The 20,046-nt window shown below is 50.4% G+C and overlaps 1 protein-coding gene across 1 annotated transcript; it reads left to right on the plus strand.

Moving 5' to 3' along the window:
• The first annotated feature begins 1,194 nt into the window (after positions 1-1,194).
• On the plus strand, positions 1,195-11,047 carry EEF1G (eukaryotic translation elongation factor 1 gamma). The gene is made up of 10 exons (XM_058526671.1): positions 1,195-1,235; positions 2,334-2,492; positions 3,178-3,241; positions 3,399-3,541; positions 4,203-4,346; positions 5,686-5,815; positions 6,207-6,411; positions 10,180-10,352; positions 10,445-10,569; positions 10,812-11,047. The coding sequence occupies exons 1-10, from the start codon at positions 1,224-1,226 to the stop codon at positions 10,968-10,970; spliced, it is 1,314 nt and encodes a 437-aa protein (XP_058382654.1). The 5' UTR covers positions 1,195-1,223; the 3' UTR covers positions 10,971-11,047.
• The last annotated feature ends 8,999 nt before the right edge of the window (positions 11,048-20,046 follow it).

The raw sequence follows: 20,046 nt of genomic DNA on the forward strand, positions 1-20,046 counted from the left end.
TTGCCTCTAATTTCTACCCGGTAATAACCCTCTTCCCACCCAGTACTTCCCCTCCCCAGAAGTAATGCAACCTTCTCAGAGGTGCCTTCTCTGGCCAGTACAGCAGGTCTCGCCCTGCTCCTCCACCTCAGCAGCCCATTTCTGTCCTGCGTACCATTTATCACAACTGCAGGGAGTGCCTAGGACCGTGTGAGTCAGGCTCCTGGAGCCCACTCAGTTCTGGAACTGTGGTGTACTGGGTGGGTGGGTTGAGTAGCACCTGTGAGAGGAACCAAGTCTGCCTCCACACTGACCTTACTTCCCAGATTTATGAATGGTGACAGGGCCTGAAATTTGGGTTCAGGGGCTTCATTCTCTCACTTAACAGGAGAATTCATCCTGTTCTTAAATTGGAGAAAAGATTTTCAAACCTGAACATGGGTAAAGGGCAACCCATCAGAATCTGTCTTAAATTGTCAGCCTCCCCCCAGGGTGACAGGTGGAAGGGATGCGGCTGGGCTCTCCCTTGGGCCCCTCCCTCCTCTGCCGCAGGCTCCAGGACTAGCGCCGCTTCTTCTCGAAGTAGTAACAGCGAGGCGCTGCAAGGTGGCTTATGGGAGAAAACCCCACTTTTACAGAGGGTTTCAGACTTGGGCTCCGGTTAGATACACGTCCTCTGCGCTAGAAAACCACAGCGGGAACAAAAGGAATTTGGCGAGCCGCCACCTCCGCAGGAGTTGTTTCTGCTCCAGCGAGTGTCACACAATCATGGTGTTAGGGGCTTGGCAGGACGTGCCATCAAGTCACTCGTCCCTAGGCATCACACTGCGGGCCCGGCAGGCCGCAAGAGAACGCCTCCTCGGGGACCGGCGCCGCACAGGGCTGGCAGCTGTGCCACGTAGCCGCCAAAGGGCGCCTTGCCAGCTACTTCTCACAGTTTCCCCTCCCTCCGCGCCCTCTATCTCCACCTCGGGACTCCGATTGGCCGTATCTGAGGGGCGGGCCAGCCAGGAGCCCCACTGCGCAGGCGCGAGCCGTTTCCGCGCAGGCCAGCAGGCCCCGCCCCTTCTTTTTCTAAGCCTGTCGCCGCGGAATACCGAACTGTCGTGCGTGTGCCTTCTATGCCGTCCTCGCTTTCCGGCTGCTGTCTCTCCGCGGCTCTCCCTTCCCCCCTCCCTTCCCTCCCTGACGGCTTACTTTGCGGCAGCGCCGAGATCCCCACCCCCTTTCTCTGCGGAATCACCATGGCGGCTGGGGTAAGTTTGCCGGCTCTAGCGATCCAGTCACCCTATCCGACGCCATCCTCTGCCCGAGTGGGGCCAGCCGGCGTCAGAGGAGTTCTGGAGCCGAATGGGGGGCTGACCCAGGATCTAGAGACCGTACTCTTGGAGAGCAGGGCTTCCAAGGCTCCGGAGGGGAACTGAGGCTGGGGCTTTCGGAGGCCAAAGAGGTGGAAGGGTCTGGGGCAGAGGAGAAAAAACATGCCGGATCCTGACCGTCTGGGGCCAGAGCAAGGGGTGCGGGTTCATTGCCGCCTCGAGACGTGGGATCCGGGCAGGTTGACAGAACTTTTGCGACCGTTTTGTGGGACAACAGCAGGGACGGGGTGAAGAGGAGGGTCTTTGTGGGCTGGCCTCAGTTAAGGGTCATCCATCAGGGGGGTTTGGGAGCGAGAGGAACCTCCGGACGGTGGAGTCAGACCAGTCGGACCCCGCTGGTCAGGTTAATAGAAGGGGAAAAGGCAACACCAGGGAACTCACTGCGGGACGGGACGGGAGTGATGGTGCGCGTGACAGGAAAGAAAGGCTTTTTAGGGAGATCGAGTTGATTTAGGAAGAGGAGATGCCGTTGGAGATCTCCGTGGCTATTTTGGGGGGAATTTGGGAATGTCGTGGTCGGAGTGTGTGTGCCTTGGAGACGAGAGTGATGCTCAGGAAGGAGTGAGCGGCTCAGCAGTAGAGTAGCAGGCACCGGGAAACCATCAATGAATGAAACCAGGGCTCGGGGAAGGGAGGGGCGGATGCTTGGCGGCAGATGGAGTCCTTGGGACCTAGGACTTCTGGATTTCTTGGAGATAGATTTGAGGGGAAGAGAATCCTTCTGGAGATGTCCTTATGGAAGGTCAGATCTGTCAACAAGCTTTATTTAGCAGTTGATGTGTCGTTCTGTCCTCTGGTATTTCGGAGGGCTCTGATTACACATGACAGGTACTAAGGAATTCACTTCACCAGAGGAGTAAAGGAGTGGGTTGAACAGGTTGGGATCACTCAGGGAAGTCATTCTGGGAGGTGACACTTAGGACTGGAACCCTTCTACTCACACTAATATTTCTTTGCCTCCTCTTTCTGGCACAGACCCTGTACACATATCCTGAAAACTGGAGGGCCTTCAAGGCCCTCATTGCCGCTCAGTACAGCGGGGCTCAGATCCGCGTGCTCTCCGCACCACCCCACTTCCACTTTGGCCAAACCAACCGCACCCCTGAGTTTCTCCGTAAATTTCCTGCCGGCAAGGTGAGTAGGGAAGTGGAGAAGGGCCTTGGGTCCTGAGAACCCGAGGAGCCATAAGGTTCTGTCACCTTGAAGATGGCCTCCATCTTTTAAAAGGGAGCTTTCCATGTTATCTTTTTTTTTTTTTCACATTTTGGTGATTTAAAAAAACTTTTGTTTGGAGATAATTGTAGAGTCACATGTAGTTAGAAATAATACAGTGCTATTCAGTGACTTTATAAAATTCACAGGCTTACTTTGTGTTTCTATGAGAGAGAATGAGTTTTGACTGTTTTCAGTGCAAATATACTGAGCAGGATTCTTCCCCCAAGGGGCTTACAGAGATAGATCACTGTGCTAAGAGTAGAAGAGACCAAGTACAGTGTGTAGAGTGCTATAATACTTTGAATAATATAGACAGCAATAGAAGACTTGGCTTCTGGCCTTTTGCTTTATTTGATTGAGGAGTTTTATACAAATGTTTGATGATAGCTAAATCTTTTGGGTTTCTTGTGTGAGTTCAGATTGTAAGGGGTACCAAGTTATTCAAGTATTTTTGGTTCCTGAGTTTCAGATAGTATGATGAGTTTGGTTAGTAAGAGTTGTCAGCCTTATATAAAAACTTGTATCCACAACAGTGCAGTTCCTGGGATTGGCTAGTGAGAGATGACTGTGTTTTTTACTTATCTTTTGTCTGCTTTGTCCCCAGGTTCCAGCATTTGAGGGTGATGATGGATTCTGTGTGTTTGAGAGCAATGCCATTGCTTACTATGGTAATTTGCAGTGGATGTGGAAATGGGAGGGTCTGGAGGTGAGGGGTGTAGGAGAGGGTGCGGGTGAGCCACAGTGGACACGGAGAGGAATTTTCAGGGACCTGGATTGGTGTTGGCATGACTCCAAAGTTTTGACCTTTCTGTTCTGCCTCTGCAGTGAGCAATGAGGAGCTGCGGGGAAGTACTCCAGAGGCAGCAGCCCAGGTGGTCCAGTGGGTGAGCTTTGCTGATAGTGACATAGTGCCCCCAGCCAGTACCTGGGTGTTCCCCACCTTGGGCATCATGCACCACAACAAGCAGGTGAGCCTTGAAACTTGGGGAGAAGCCATGGGCAGGGACTACATCAGCTCCTGAGTGATGGGGACTAAGAAATAGGTTGAGAAAGGTACCAATAGTATCTGGGTAATGAGAAGACCTAATCTTCGGGGTGAAAGTTTGGAGCGCTGGGCTGTTGATGGTATCTGGGTTCTTTGTCAGACCCAGTGGATGTGGTGTCTGTCATGCATGGTCAGAGGAGAGAGCGATTTCTGCTGTAGGAAGGATATACCAAATGGTGGGGGAGTGGTTAGATCAGATGACCTCTAAGATTCCTTCAAGAATCGAAAGATATAGGGCTATGGTTATTACATTGGGAATGAAGCCAGACTGCACCATGAAGAAATTTAACACTGAGAGAGCTCAGTTCGTGATACATTTGGAATGATCCTAGAATCTGACTCCATTGAAGGGGTGGGGAGGGATGGGCTGGGACTCAGTAACTGAAAAGCTACCTTAGTTCCTTTATTGGGGGGGAAAGGGATTATTTTCTCTCTGATCTTGGCAAACTAAAAAATGGTAAATGAGTTTTTCACGAATCTGAGTTTAATTTAAAGGACTGTCTATTCTGAAATTGTTAGGCTTTTTTTGCTGTTGAATGTTCTTTACTTTCTGAATGATAAGTTTGATCCTTTTAAATCAATAGGCCACAGAGAATGCAAAGGAGGAAGTGAGGCGAATTCTGGGGCTGCTGGATGCTCACTTGAAGACGAGGACTTTTCTGGTGGGCGAACGAGTGACACTGGCTGACATCACAGTTGTTTGCACCCTGTTGTGGCTCTATAAACAGGTGAAGTTTATAAAGAATCAGGTTGGCAGAGGGTATGTGGGGATTGGAAATGAAGTGACAGGTCTTCCAGGTTGCCCCGTATTCTGCTAAGGACTTGCTTGTGAGGGAGTCCGAGGTAATAGCTAGTGTCTGGGAATCCCAGGACTGAGTGATACGGCTGCTTTGTCTCCTGAGAAGTTGGGGAATCTTCTGTTGGCCTTAGTTTTTGTTTGGCAGCTAAGATGTTTAGTTTGCTCCCATATTTCTTGGGAAGCCCAGTTGTGTTTAGTTGTGAAGACAGAGATAGGGGTGGTAGTTTCAGCATCAAGAGCTTTGGGAGGCAGAACTAGGTTCACTTCTTGGCTTCGTTACTTACTAGTTGTAGGTATAGGGCTGTGTGTGTGTGAATTCCTTTAGTCCTGTTTTTATCCTCTGTAAGCTATAAAATCAAGGTAGTGATAATCAACTGTTGAGGTTATTGGGTTAAAAAGGATGACTTGGTGCTGGTTTCTAAACAGCAGCTCTTGGACTGATGCAGGTCCAGAATAGTAACGTGACATCAAAGAAAAAAGCACCTACTTCGTGCCAGACCTTGTGCCAAGGGCCTCACGGGGATAATCTTAGTGAGTCTTTGCCTGTTGTCTGGGTGAAGAACAATGGAGCCTGCCCAAGGGCCTGTAGCTAGTAAGTGGTGGAGTGGAGTTTGACCCCAAGCACTGCAGAACCAGCAGAGCTGACTGCTATGTTCTGTCTCCATGACAAGATTATTTTCCCTCTGATCTTGGCAAACTAGAAAAAGGAAAATGAGTTTTTCATGAAGCTAAGTTTAATTTAAAGGACTGTCCGTTCTGAAATAGTTATGTTTCTTGCTGTTGAGTGTTCTTGACTTTCTGAAGATTGATGGTAATATACATATGTATATCATGTAGTTAATGTAGATAGTTTTTATTATTTATTTGCCAAAATGAGTAATTGCTAGCCCTCTATTGGTCCCAACCTTTTTTTTTTTTTTTAATTTTATTGACATGTGAAATTTAAAAGATTGGAAACTCTAGGTGTGAAATGGCTCTGTAAAAGGAGCAAGCCACCATATAAATGTTATTAATCCAAGTAGATTCGTAGGAAATGGAAGGTGGGACCAAGCATCCATTAAATGGGACTGGACCGCAAAAAAAAGATTAGGAAGGTAAATGGGAAGTAGCCCTCCAGGGTAAGATGGTGTTCTGGGGAGCTGCTGTCTGAGGAGTTTAGAGGAAGGTGGAGCTTTGGTATAGAAAGCAACAAGTGTCTTTTGGTCTCTGGCTTGAAACTTCAGGACCTTTCCCTCCACTGACTTTGTTTCCACCCTTCATCCTGGCAGGTCCTGGAGCCCTCTTTCCGCCAGGCCTTCCCCAATACCAATCGCTGGTTCCTCACCTGCATTAACCAGCCCCAGTTCCGGGCTGTCTTGGGGGAGGTGAAACTCTGTGAGAAGATGGCCCAGTTTGATGGTAAGTCTGAGGAGGTTGAAGAGTATGTGGCCAGGGTTGGGATGGTTTGCCCAGTCTCAACCCCTGGATTTCCTGTCCAGCTTTCTGGTTATGTGGACCCACAGAATGTAGAGTATCGTGTGCGGTAACTAACATTTTGTGAAACTTGTTTTATACGCACACGTGCTCTCACTCATTTGTGTTAATATATAATTACGATGCATACATATCTGTTACTGAGGGTTGTGTTCTTGCTCAAGGATGTCCAGTGAACTGGTGGCAGGGCAGCGTAGAGCTTAGATCCCTTAGTTGGCCCGTCCAACAATTTTCTTCCGCTGTCCTGTGTGCTGCCTGGTTTTGGGGGATATGGAAGGAGGCAGGACACTGACACTTCTGCCTTCCTCTGCACCAGCTAAAAAGTTTGCAGAGAGCCAGCCTAAAAAGGACACCCCACGGAAAGAGAAAGGTTCAAGGGAGGAGAAGCAGAAGCCCCAGGCTGAGCGGAAAGAGGAGAAAAAGGCAGCTGCTCCTGCTCCTGAGGAAGAGATGGATGAATGTGAGCAGGCACTGGCTGCTGAGCCGAAGGCCAAGGACCCCTTTGCTCACCTGCCCAAGAGGTAAGGATATCAGAGGGGGCAGGGGACCCGAGAAGGCCTGTTTTCGTCTCTGTGTGTCCTCCTCACACACAAGCTAGGGCCCAGAATTTTAGGTTGTCCATACAAAATTGAAAGGTATATTTTAGTTGCAAAAAAAGTAACTTTCTGAATTTATCATCAAGAATTGGATGAATTTTAAGGGTCCGGCCCAGTGGCGCAAGCGGTTAAGTGCGCATGCTCCCCTGCGGCGGCCCGGGGCTCACCGGTTCCGATCCCGGGCGCACACCAACGCACTGCTTGGCAGGCCATGCTGTGGCGGCGTCCGATATAAAGTGGAGGAAGACGGGCACGGAGGTTAGCCCAGGGCCAGTCTTCCTCAGCAAAAAAGAGGAGGAGTGGCAGATGTTAGCTCAGGGCCGATCTTCCTCACACACACAAAAAAACAACCCAAAAGAATTGGGTGAATTTTGAAAGTAGAAAGCAAGTTCTAAATACATCTTGTATTTGGCAAGATTGGAACTCCCTTTCTAGCGAAGAAAGTAGACAGGCACAGAAATCGGTGTGGAGGTAAATTGGTCTTTTCATGCTTGTTAAGATTTGAGATCCCTCAAAACTGACAGAGTGAGAGGTGCAGGCTGGAAAAAGGTGCAGGGGGCCTTGTGTCAGCTCTGTTGGGCTTGCTTTGCTGAAGCAGCAGTGGACACCACGTCAGAATTGTTTGATTATCTTCTTGCTGTTTTAATCAATCAGACTGTAAAACATTGCTCACTAAGAGAAAAGATGGTGACCGTGTCTACATAGTTCTTGTCTGGTTTGTTATTTCCGAAACTGGGAGCGTTAAACCCCTCAAAAAGGAAACGGATGGTGTGGTCGTCTGTATCCTCTTTTCAGTAAATATGGGGGTTCTTGGAAGAAAGAATCCAGTAAAAGGGAGATTTTCGGGCTGACAAAAGTGGGACAGCCAGTACTTGCCCGGTTCTGTACCATCAAATCTTTCTTCAGTCACCACCCCAAGTCATGAAAATTTCAAGCAATATGAGGAATGTCTTTTTTGTGGTCACTTTGTTCTCCTTTCCCTCTACTTTGCTCACCCACTCTGCCTTTCCCAGAGCCATCCAGCCTTTCACTAGTCAGTCTGTTAGGGTTCAACAGGGTTTGACCTCCCTGTTTTGTAATGGTGTTTTTTTTTTTTTTGTGAGGAGGACTAGCCCTGGGCTAACATCCGATGCCAGTCCTCCCCTTTTTTCTTAAGGAAGACTGGCCCTGGGCTAACATCTGTGCCCATCTTCCTCCACTTTATATGGGACGCCACCACAGCATGGCTTAACAAGCGGCACATTGGTGCGCGCCCGGGATCCGAACCCGCGAACCCTGGGCTGCAGCGGAGAGTGTGTACTTAACTGCTGCGCCACCGTTTTTGGTTTTATTTTTATTTTTTTTGAGGAAGATTGGCCCTGAGCTAACATCTGTTGCCAATCTTCCTCCTTTTTTCCTCCCCAAAGCCCTAGTAGATAGTTGTATGTCATAGTTTTACATCCTTCTAGTTGCTCTGTGTGGGACGCTGCCTCAACATGGCTTGATGAGTGGTGCGTAGGTCTGTGCCCAGGGTCCGAACCAGAGAACCCTGGGCCGCAGAAGTGGAGTGCACCAGCTTAACCACTACACCACCGGGCTGGTTTATATGGGATAAACCAGTGTGAAAGAGCTCGTGCTGGTGGTGGGCATGATAGTGGTGCTTAGGGTTGTAACTTAAAAACATCATAGTACTGGAGGGTTACCGTTAGGAACCACTGCTTCCCCATCTGGGGAGCAGCTTGGAGTGTAGCTCAGAGCTCTTACTCCCAGGCACTTAATACAAGACCAAGAAGGTTCTGGATGCAGCTGTTTAGATATATTTTGTTTTGAACTAAAATGATTTACCTTGAACCTGGCGCAGGGGCAGGTCAAAAGTGAGCACGATTTTTGGTGTGTGTAAATAAGCTGTGATAACTAACCCAAATTCATATGCTGTTGTAACACAGACGTTGTTAATTATTAGCTAGAGATTTTCACGTATATTAGGTCTATATACTCCGGGCAGAAAATAAATCAGGCAGTAAACTTAAAAATCTTTAATAAACTTTGCATTTCTTATATCCTTTGGAGAATGTTTTATTAATACCTATTGGTGGTACAACATCACGGTGCTCTGCTGGGCTGCAAGATGATTTTCCCCAGGAATTTTAATGTCACAAGGGTCATGCCTTCAAAGACCAAGACTGTCTATCAGTTGTCCAGAGTTAATTCCAGTCCTTTTAAGGCCTTCGAGCTAAACTTGTTTCAGGAGCTATTCAGAGCTTGGGGCTACTTAGAAAAAGTGGACACATGATCATGAATAATAAAGTTGGAACAGTTTAGGAGGGTGTGGATAAAAAATCCTCAGTCCCACCTTTTGGGCGGTTGACATGTTGAAGCTCCTCAGATAAAGGCTCTGGTGTGCATTAGGAAAGGAACCCAGGACCTAGGATTGAAGGACAGATTCTCTGTTACATTGTAACTGTTGGCAAGTCACACCACTTAACCTATCTGTAAAGGGAGGGAAGGTAACTGTCTCTAACTCTAGAGTTTGTTGGAATTATTTATACTGATGAATAATTGAGCCAGTTAAACTTTCAGTAAGGGGATTTAATAGATTTATGGCACATTTATGCAGTGGAAGGTTATTTAGCCGTTAAAACATTTGCAGAAATGTATTAAATGAACAAATTGTGTAAGGTGCAAAACTATATACGTTATCTTTGGAAAATCACCGGTGGGAAATACTTAAAAATATTAATTAGTATCTTGTTTGCTGGCATTGCAGATGATTTTCTTCAGTTAGCATGTATTTTTGTAATTGGAAAGGAACAAATAGAACCCCTCCCATGGGGGGAGGGACTTCTCCTATATTGATGCTGGCATTCCAGGCTCATTGTGCCAGATTGCTTCAAAGATACCGCAACCTAAGCGTTATTCAGCATCTGAACTTGTTTCTGGGCAGAGTGACTAAAGGACATGGGTGTAAGATTTGGGGTGGAGGCCCTTTGAAAACGTTCCGTGCTTACACTGCTTTCATATTATAGTGTGTGTAACCCGAAGAGGCCTGTGGTGGGGGGAAGAGACTTGGGTGAGTCAGTAACTGAGTGTGACTCATGGAAAAGAGCCCCGGGGAGGGGCTGCATAGGAGGAAAACGGAGTCCTCCTCACCCTGCATCTCCACTAGGGGGCAGCAGTTTGCCGTGCCTTTCCTGGAGCAGGTCTCCCTTGGGCCCCACCCTCCAAGTTCCTAGCATACTCATGCTGGGGGTGGGAAGCAAGGGGGTACCCTAGGCCCCTGTTCCTTCCCTTCAGCTCGCAGGCATCATAAGGTTATAGCCTTCTGCCAGTCCGGTGACTCTTCCTTTAAACCAGTACTTTTTTTTTTTTTTTCTTTTGTGAGGAAGATTAGCCCTGAGCTAACATCTATCGCCAACCCTCCTCTTTTTGCTGAGGAAGAGTGGTCCTGGGCTAACATCCGTGCCCATCTTCCTCCACTTTATATGGGACACCGACGCAGCATGGCTTGACAAGCGGTGCGTCGGTGTGCGCCCGGGATCCGAACCGGGGCGGCCACAGCGGAGTGCGCGCTCTTAACCGCTACGCCACCGGGCCGGCCCCTAAACCAGTACATTTTAAGTGAAAAGGCCCTTAGCTTCTTTTGCCCTGGCCACCCTTTGTTGCCTCGGTGGGAGCTTCTCCACACTGACCTCCTTGCTTCTTTCCTCCATTCAGTACCTTTGTGTTGGATGAATTCAAGCGCAAGTACTCCAACGAGGACACACTCTCTGTGGCGCTGCCGTACTTTTGGGAGCACTTTGATAAGGATGGCTGGTCCTTGTGGTACTCTGAGTACCGTTTCCCTGAAGAGCTCACCCAGACCTTCATGAGTTGCAACCTCATCACCGGTGAGAAGAGGGTGGGTCTGGGAAGGGGGAGGGAGGACAAGGTAGTAGGTGATGTGATTCCAAAGGCTGAGTATTCTCCCTCGTCCCTTCAGGAATGTTCCAGCGATTGGACAAGCTGAGGAAGAATGCCTTTGCCAGCGTCATCCTCTTTGGAACCAACAACAGCAGCTCCATTTCTGGAGTCTGGGTCTTCCGAGGCCAGGAGCTTGCCTTTCCGGTGAGGAAGGTGTAGGGGAAGAGTCTATCTCTTTAGGGTGGGACAAGGATACGGGAACCACATTTTTTTATTCCTGGGCTGATGAGCATTCAGGAGAGTTCAATGAATGTGTACGGGAAGGAGTTGTTCATGTTTGCAGGAATCCTGGGATCTTATGACATGTGTCTGAGCTGGAAGTAACAGGTGTGAGACAGTGTCGGATAACCTGACCACATCCTTCTTACCTGACTTTTTCTCCCTAGCTGAGTCCAGATTGGCAGGTGGACTATGAGTCATATACATGGCGGAAACTGGATCCTGGCAGCGAGGAGGCCCAGACGCTGGTTCGAGAGTACTTTTCCTGGGAGGGCGCCTTCCAGCATGTGGGCAAAGCCTTCAATCAGGGCAAGATCTTCAAGTGAACATCCCTTGCCATTGCCCAGCTGCCTGCACCTGCCCTTCAGGGAGATGGGGGTCATTAAAGGAAACTGAACACTGACCCCTTTCCTGTCCTGCCTCCTTTGTGAGTGACGGCTTCTTCAGAGGGGAGTAGCTATGTGGAAGCAGGGTTTTTTCTATGCCTGCTGTACCTCCCTTGGCAGGAGAGATGTCTTTAGAAGAGCAGAAAGAGAGGACTTGCCTCAGTTTTAATTTTTTTTTTTAACTTTTTTTTTTTTAACTTTATTTTAATTTATTTTTCCCCCCAAAGCCCCAGTAGATAGTTGTATGTCATAGTTGCACATCCTTCTAGTTGCTGTATGTAGGACTCGGCCTCAGCATGGCCAGAGAAGCGGTGCGTCAGTGTGCGCCCGGGATGCGAACCCGGGCCGCCAGCAGCAGAGCGCACGCACTTAACCGCTAAGCCACGGGGCTGGCCCCCTCAGTTTTAATTTTATTGTCATACCTCCTACTGCGATGACTGTCTTCTAGCTAGGAAAGATTGGATGCAGTTAGAGTGGGTGATGATAGATGGGGCTTTGTGACAACCTGATTCCTAAGGATCAGATTCCAGACCTTCCCTAGTGAAGGGAGAGAATACCTGTTAGTGATGGTCAGAGCTAGCATACAATAGCACACAGTGTGTAGAGGAACTTGACAGTTTCCCACAAATGCCCTGTGAGGGAGGGACGTGGTGGTATCCAAGGGTGGTAGTTTAAATAATTAAAACAAGCGGGAAGACCAGGCATAGATGACTTGGAACAGATGATGGCCCTAACCTGGCTGCGGATCATCTCTGTGGTACCCCTACTTATTAACAAGGAAGTAGGGTTCAGAGATTTAAGTAACTTGCCTGTGATCATGCATCTTAAGTGGTAGAGGCAGGACTTTGAACCCTGTGGGTGTCACTGAAGCCCTACTGCTTCCTGAATTGTAGCGCAGTCATAATTGTCATCTAATAACCCTGCTCAGACCAGTGATTACTGTTTTCCCTTTTGAGTTTAATTTTTGTAATGTGCTTTTCAGAGATTCTTGCCCCCATTCTCACTGTCTTTTCTGAAGAGCATTAAAGGTCTCTGTAAATTTAACAGCTCAGGTGAAATTGGAAACCTCTAGTTTGAATCACATTTTGAGGCACATGCAGAAACAGTCCTGACGCTGCCTTTGGTCTCCAGGTTACGGTTTTCCATGTGGTTACTTTCTCCCACCTAGTCCAAACACGGAGGCTCTTGGCTTGGGAGGGGAAGAAGATGCTCTTCCCAGAAACAGACGGGGCTGGTAGCTTCTGAGGGACGGGCTGTAATCTAGCTGGGTACCTGCAGCTGCATTTGGGGTTCTGTGAACAAATGGGCAGAGGAGAGTTGTGGTTTGGAATCCAACTGAGTGATGATGGGTTGGTTCTTGCTCAGAGTTTGCTGCCTGGCAGCTCATCCTGAGTTGGATCCAAACTTGCTACCTGTCTTACTTCTGAGCAGCCTGGTTTCTTGGATGGGATCTAAAAGTGCTCCGTGCTGGCTGGGGTGTGCCCTGAGCTAGTTGCTGGGTCCTCACCAAACCTGTCAGACTCCCCTCCCAAATTCCGTTTCCCAGCACACCGTCTGCTCCTTTGCTTGTGTAATCTTCACCACCTTCCTGGTATCCTTAACCTTCCCAGTTGTTGAAGATTTAGGCAGGAGAGACCAAATTGTGCAAGTAGGTTTGAGGGGGCAGGACTCAGAGACCCAGGAGTGGGGCCCAACTGTGAAATAGGTGGAAGTTCTGCTGGGTGGGCCAGAGCTTGGGCAGCAGCAGGCCTGGCAGCCCATGTGGACTGGGCGGGTCTGGCCTGGGGGGGGCTGGGACCCCGCCTCCGCGCCTCCCTCTGAGACTGCAGGAAGAGTGACTCATCCACACGTCCTGCCTCCTGTGCCTCTAGCTCTGGCGGTTTGATGCAGAGGAGGGTGGCCAGGTCGTTGGATGAGGCCAGGCCTGCACTTGGGGGAGGGCCAGTACCCACAAGCTGGAGGTGCGGTGGGAGGCCTGAGGGGAGGGATTGTGGCCTCAAGAAGGCTCCTGTTGGCCGCCTGAGCGGGGTGGGATGGGAGGGCCTCTTCCCTGCTGGGGAGCCCAAGAAAGAGGTTCACAGGGAGTTTTCTAGTGGCAGATGTGGGGCGGGAAAGAGGAGAAGTACATCTGGAGTTGGTTGGGTCCCCGCCCCGGGGAGGCCTGAGTCACCCCACTGCTGCAGGCTGGGGACTTGCGCCCTCCCTGATCCCAGCTGGGGCCCCGAGCGGCTTGCAGAGCTCGGCCTTTCCCTGCTTCTCCCGGTGCTGGGCGGGCCTGCTCCTGGCTCATCAGGGACAGCCAGCGAGAGAGCCAGTGAGAGCTGAGACGGGAGGGATGTCTCCAGTTCTTGGGCCGTTTCCCCGATGTGCCAGAGAGACTCGTGCCACCCGCGCGCCACCTAGAGCTGGCATCCCCCGACCCACGATGCAGGGGCGGGGGTCTCAGGGTGGAAAGGGAAGGGGGGATGCTGTGAGTGTGTTGGGGGCTCAGAACAGGGCATGGGCTTGGAGAACTGCAGGAGGATGGGGGAAGGAGGAGGCTCTTTTATCCACTTACAGGGCAAAATCGCAGAGCATCCAGAAAGGGAGGTTGAGAAACTGGAGAGGGGGTTGTGGCTCAGAGGTGCATTTGACTGCAGATAAAATCCTTACAGAGCCTGCAACGTGAATGGGAACAGCCGAGACTTGGTTTAGCTTGTAGATAAACCGGTAGATACTGGTTATAAGCAACTATTTATTTTAGCTTTGTTGGCACTTCTGCTTAAGTCACTTATTAAAAAGTGAAAAGCTTTAAAGTTCTTCCAAGAAGGACCTGGATTGTCTTCTGTATTTTCATGTCCTGCTTCGAGCTGGAGCTGGACAGCTGCTGCTCACACCGGCTCAGACCTATCCCACCAGCTGCCCACATGCCCCAAATGTGCCACTTCCCCTTTTGAAAGGTGGGGGAAGGGTCTAGAATGTTGAAGGGAGGGGAATGAAGTGCTTTGGAGGCTCCGCCCAGTCATTTCTGAAATTAATACTGTGGTTTCCATGGCGACCGGCACTCTTTGTCCTTAGAACCCAGAACTTTCCCTCCACACATCAGATGGGTTTTCCTGGGTGGCTGTGGCTTCCCTGGCCCACCCCACCAGCGGTACCTACAGGGCAGTGTAACTTCCCCCACTTGCTTTGGTCCTCCGTAGGTCTGAATGTAATTCTGGGGTACCCACCCTCATCTCTCTTCTTCCCCTAATGCTGTGGAGCTAAAATACTGGCGCTTCTGAAAGGTTAGAGAAACTATGCCACCTGCTCCTGTCTGTTTGCCCTGATCAGCCTGGCATGGCTCCCGAGGGAGGCTGTCGTTTTACTCCAGTGGAATTCCTGGGGTGTTCCGGTGCCTTAGCACCCAAGGGATGGGTGGAGTGGAGGATCATGGTGCCCGCTGGAGAGTAGCTCTTCAGTCACTTGAGTCTTTCCTAAGGAGGAGAATTCCTTGGGCAGGTGGGACTGGTTCAATGGCAAAGATGTCCTTGGTGACCCTGGACCTCTAGATGTGCCTGGGCTCTTTTCATTCTTGTAGCCCCTGCCCCTCTTTGTTTTCCTGATTTCCTCAGGATTCCAAAGGGAGCCTGTTGACCTTATCTTGTTTACAAAATGGGCAGAGCAGGGACTGAATGGTCAGTCAGGGTTTGGGGCTATTTCTGATCGGATCTCCCATGGAATGTGCCTCCCTCTACTTCCAGTTGCCCCCTCCCCTCCGCAGCAGGAACAGCTGTCATGTGAGGGCCTCTCCCGCTGGCTCAGCCCTTTTGCAATCATCTGGCTGGCTCTGCCAGGATAAGGGTAGATAGTGAGGATGGGCAGAGCCAAGGGGTAAACGAGGGGACACGCAGGGCAGAGGGCGTGGTTGGAGGGTGGGGAGGGCTATGGAGTTGAAGGCTGAGGGAAGAGCAGTTGCCAAGGGCAGGTAGGAGGGGCGGAAGCAGCGGAGCAGGCCGGGAAGGCAGTATGATGAGGTTAGGGTGGCCATCAAAGGAAGTGGGGGCTGTACTGGGACGGGAAGTTTTCTAGGCGCAAGGGAGAGTTGGTCATAGCGGGACCCTGGTCAGTCATTCTCAGGGAGATCCTCATTTCCCCTGACTCACAGGGAAGCCACGGGGTGCTTTCCTGCCAGTCTGCCTTTCTGTGGGACCTGAGTCACCAAGTTGCCTAGGGTGTTGGCTGCCCTATGGTGGCAGTGCCAGTGCCCTACCCATCCACTCCTATTAGGACAGGGGTCAGCAAACACACTGCTTTTATCTCACCCTCCTCAACAGCAGCTCTCCATCTCTTTGACTCAGACTCGCAGAATGTGCCTCTTGCAGGGATCGCCAGGGAGACCACATCAAGCAGTCCCTTTATTTTACCCATAAGGAAATGGGAGCCCAGAGAGGGGAAGTGACTTATCAAGGGTGCCTGCTAGTCTTTCCACAGTTCTTGCAGCCACTCACTGAATCACTTTTGCTCCTAAGAGGAGCAGCAGCGCTCTTCCCTCAAAAGCTGAGGGGTAAGTGTGGTGGACAAAGCACACTAGGTTTTGGAGGCGGGAGAGAGGGTGTCGAAGGCTGTGGCAGCCAGAGTATGGCGGCCCTGACTGGGGTAAGAAGCGGAGAAGTGGAGCAAGTCCTGGGGCAGGGTCAGCCCTAGTGAGCCAAGTCCTGGGGCTGGCAGAGGGCACAGGGTGTAGCAGAGGCGGGACTTCGAGTGACAGGAACCTCAACTATGTGGTGACTCAGGCTCTGGGCAGCCTAGGCCTTTCCTTCCCTGCTCAGCTTGATCTCCTTAAACTGGACTTGGAAAGTGTAAGCTGAGGAGGGAGGGAAACCCGGGCTCCTCTCTCTTTTCCCAAGAACTGGGGGAAAGGCAGAGGAAGTTGGAAAAGACAGGAGAAAGGCAGATTCCAAACAAGGGGAGAAGAGGCCATCGCTCCTCTCTCCCCAGCCCTTCCCTCTGTGCTCCCCGCTCCCTGCTGGGGAGGGGAGCTGGCTGGGGCGTTGGCTGCTCCGTTCATTCCAGCTCCCTCCCTCGGCTCCTGTTTACAACTCAGCCCGCCCAGTCCACAGCTCAGTTCTGAGCTCTTCTTTTCTCTCTCTCTCCCTCCCTCCTTCCTTCACAGCCTCATTCAGTCGTGTTTGGGCCACATTTCCTATTAGCTTCCTGCTCCTGTAGCATCCCCATGCCCACTACTCACCGGCCTCTAAGCCATCTCTCACTGCTGCTTGGAATCCACCCGTGCCCGGTGTGTCCACCTGCCCCGCTCTCCCTGCTCAGTTCCGTTCTCTTCCTCTTGCCTGGCCAGTCTTTTTTTGCCTTCCTTCCTCCCAGGGTCTGTACTCAGAGCCCTGCATCTCATGTCTTGTTCTCTAATCAGCTTTACCTTGGGTTCTGGTTGGGCCTGAAGATTTCAGTTAGGACTGAGCGTAATGGGAGGGTTTCCGGTACCTCGGCTGTCTGATCTGAGTAATTCAGGAACTCCTTATTTGAAGCCTGAGGTTTAAATACAGGCTGGGATTTGGAGTGAGGTGGAGGAGGATGATTTTACTCAGCTTCATATTTTGAGTTTGGGTGAAGAGTTTGAGGTTTGAGAATGCTAAGGAAATAACGTTGGGATCCCAGAATCACCCATTAGGTTTGCTTTTCCACTGGGGAAGAGGGCAGATTAGGAAGCAATGAAAGTGAACAGACAAGGGCCTGCCATTTGGCAGGGATGCTAATACCTGGGCTGGTGTGTGTACGGGCTGGAGGTGGGGTCTGGGAGATCCCAGACGGCCCAAAGAAGGGCTAACAGTCATCAGTCATTTCAATGCTTCTAAGGCTGACATGCCAAAGGGCCCTCGTGGGGGGAAAAGTCTGCTTTCGAAGAGACTGCCAATACTTCACTGCACGCTTCACTTCCGTTCTGGGATGGGGGTTTAAAAGCCATGATTACTCTTTGAGCCGTCGGCGTGTCTCTTCTTCCCTGTAGTACACTGATTTCAGAGAAGGGAGGGGAAGGGGAATCCCCTGGCAAGGGGCCTGCCCACAGAGCGCCCCTTTGTGGTTGCTATGGAAACAGGCATAATAGAAACAAAACAGAGGCACGTTGCCTGGCGACAGAAGAGCCCAAGGTTCATCACACACACGCTACAACAGGGTACAGATCAGGGAACCCCCAGGGAGGGAGCAGCACTTCTGGGGAAGCTGGGGTATCCTAGTGATGACGAGTCCTAGAGCTCATCTCACTCTGCCTGGAGCACCGTGGTGTGGGACGCCTCAGAAGGGTGTGCAGTGCCAGCGGGAGGGCTGAAGTCCTCCCTGATCCCTGGTAGCCCTTATTTTGACAGAGCAGTCTGAAATCTTGGAGAAGATGGAGGTTTTCTTTGCAACGTTGGCATGGAGGGGACTCCTTATAACTAAGAAATACTGTGTGTCTATCTGTGTGTGTGGGGTGAAGTAGCCGTGTAAAAGACCTGGTAGAAAAGATAATGTCCAATCTTCCCAAAGCATAGGACCTGCAAGGAACTCAAAGTACAAGGTAAGGGGGATCAAAGTACCTTTCCCTCTGGAGCGAGCTCCTCGAGGGCAGGGATTCCATCTTGTCAGGTTCTCTGTTACCTGCGCCACCACCACCACCACCGCAAGCCCCCAGCCTAATGTCAGACACACTGAATGTTTGTGCAGCTGTATGAGAGACCTCCACCTGGGGGCATGGCTCCCTGGGGCCTGAGAGCCAGGGGAAGCTCTGACTTCCTCCCATGGGAAGTGTAGGGTGCAGGATGCTGTCATGAAAAGAACAAGGGCTTTGGGGCCAGTTATACCTGTAGTTCATTCATTCACTCATTCCACAAAATGTTCTTGAGTGATGCTATGTGCCAGCCCCTGCTCTAGGCATGGGGCATACTGCAGAGAACAAAAAATCCATGCCCTTGTGGAGCTTCGATGCTAGTGGGAGCTTTGACTTCTGCTTCCGAGGGTTGTGTGACTTTAGGTAAATCACTAACCCTCTCTGAGAGCATTTCCTCCCAGAGCGCGTGAAGATTAAAGGAGCTAACCCACGCAAGTCCCTGCTGCAAGTGTCAGACACGATCACCATTAAGAGAGCTTTGGAGAGTGAAGGGTGGGGGGCCACAGCAGCAGGCAGAAGGAGAAGGGTTGACAGGAATTTCTAGAAGTGTGTGTCTCCAATTACACCATGAAAACATTCCCTTCCCCCGGGCTGAGGAGGCTGACCTAGGAACCCACAGCTCTGGTTCCAGCAGCACGATCATGGTTTTTTAGGTGGCAGGGTCAGCTTACCCCTTCTCTACCCTCCTAGCCTGGAATGGATCAGAAGCCAGTCCCCAGGACCACCCCACCAGGTATCTTGACACTCCTACCCCTGAATGAAGTACCTGGACAGTAATCCCTGCTCTGCGGCCGCTGCAAAAACCAGCCAGCCTCTCCCCGCCTCCTTCCCTGTTGACCAAGAGGGTGGCCAGAACAAACAAAGAAGCAGATAAGTTGGCTCCAAGCCCAGGACACTAGCCTCTGCTCTTTCTGGGGGGCTGATGGACACGCTGAGATGAGGACACAACACCCACACCCTCCATGCTCTTTTTTTCCTGCTCCTGCCCCTCTCTCCAAATTCCCATAGCCCCTTTTGCAGATACCTATGTCTTGCTGCTTGTGTCACATCATAGCTCTTTCTGAAAACCTAGATGTAAATCAACTCCCATTTTAATATGCACAAGGAAAACTTGCACTTTCAAGGAATCAAATAATTCATTTCACAACGTTAAAAATCCTTTGGTAAACTGTTAATAGAGGTAATTTTGGGGAGAGGGACTGGGCAGGGGAAGAGAAGACATATACTGTTTATTTTTCTGCCTTTCTGTATTGTTTACATTCTTCACCATTTCGAGGTATTGATTTTACTTAAAGAATGTCAATAGGGATTATCTGACTTGTAGGATTACAGGCCATTTCGTTGATCTGTATTCTTGGTCCATGTTTAAAAAGCTGAATAAATGTGATTTAAAAGGAAATAAAATTTAAAAAGCTGTTGGTAAAGGAAATAATTAGCTCTTGGTTTTTATTTTTTAAATGCATCTCAAAGTTGAAGAGTTCCGATTTTTTTCCTTTAAAAATAAGGTAGGTGCTAGGAAAGAGATGCAGAACAAATTGGAAGCAGGGGGGAATTCTTCAGAAAGCCTGGGTCTGTGACTGTCTGCTTGTGATATGTGTGGTGGCACGGCCTCTGCTGGGGGTTTGAGTCCCTATCTGGGTACTTGTGTGTGTGTGTGTGTGTGTGTGTGTGTGTGTGTGTATGTGTGTGTGTGCCTGTGTGTGAGAGAGAGAGAGAGAGAGAGAGAGAGAGAGAGAGAATGCTGGTGCCCAAGTCTCTGCTTTGTCTCTGTGTCTTTGCATGTCTATGCCTGTCTGAATGTCTACACATGTGTCTCCACCTTTCTGTGTCCCTTGTATGCGTGTCTGCATGTCTGTGGCTCCTTTTGCTATCTCTTCCCTCCCCCACGGCCTGTACCCTGTTCGGGTAACTGGACCTGGGACACAGCCCCCAGGGCTGGCAGCAGAGTTGGCTGCTGGGTATTTTTAGCCTGTAAACATGTTTGCCATTTCAGAGGACAGGGCTGCTGGTCTCAGCCCCAGCCCACTCATGATCTTGCAGCGAGGGGGGCCCTCCTGCCTGGAGCTGGGTCTTCTCAGTTCCCCAGCATTTGGGAGGGAAGGAAAACTGGCTTGATGCGGGCAGTGGGTGGCCACCAAGGAGGGAGGATAAGACGATTCATGAGGCAGAAGAGAATGGGGGTGTGCAGCCAGAAGGTCCCCGAACCCCATCATTAAGCATTTAATAAAATCTCCAAGTAGTTAGAACAAGCTGTGGGAAATGGCTATAAATTTGGAAACAGCGTCCTGCAAGTGGGGAGTTGAGGGAGCGGCTCGGACAGGGGATCTGAGAAGAAATGGGGAGGTATGGGAAAACCGGGAGCCCCGGCTTCCCTCAGGGAGTCTGGTGAGGGAG

The sequence above is a fragment of the Diceros bicornis genome, chromosome 31, assembly GCF_020826845.1.
Source record: "Diceros bicornis minor isolate mBicDic1 chromosome 31, mDicBic1.mat.cur, whole genome shotgun sequence".
Lineage (NCBI taxonomy): Eukaryota > Metazoa > Chordata > Mammalia > Perissodactyla > Rhinocerotidae > Diceros > Diceros bicornis.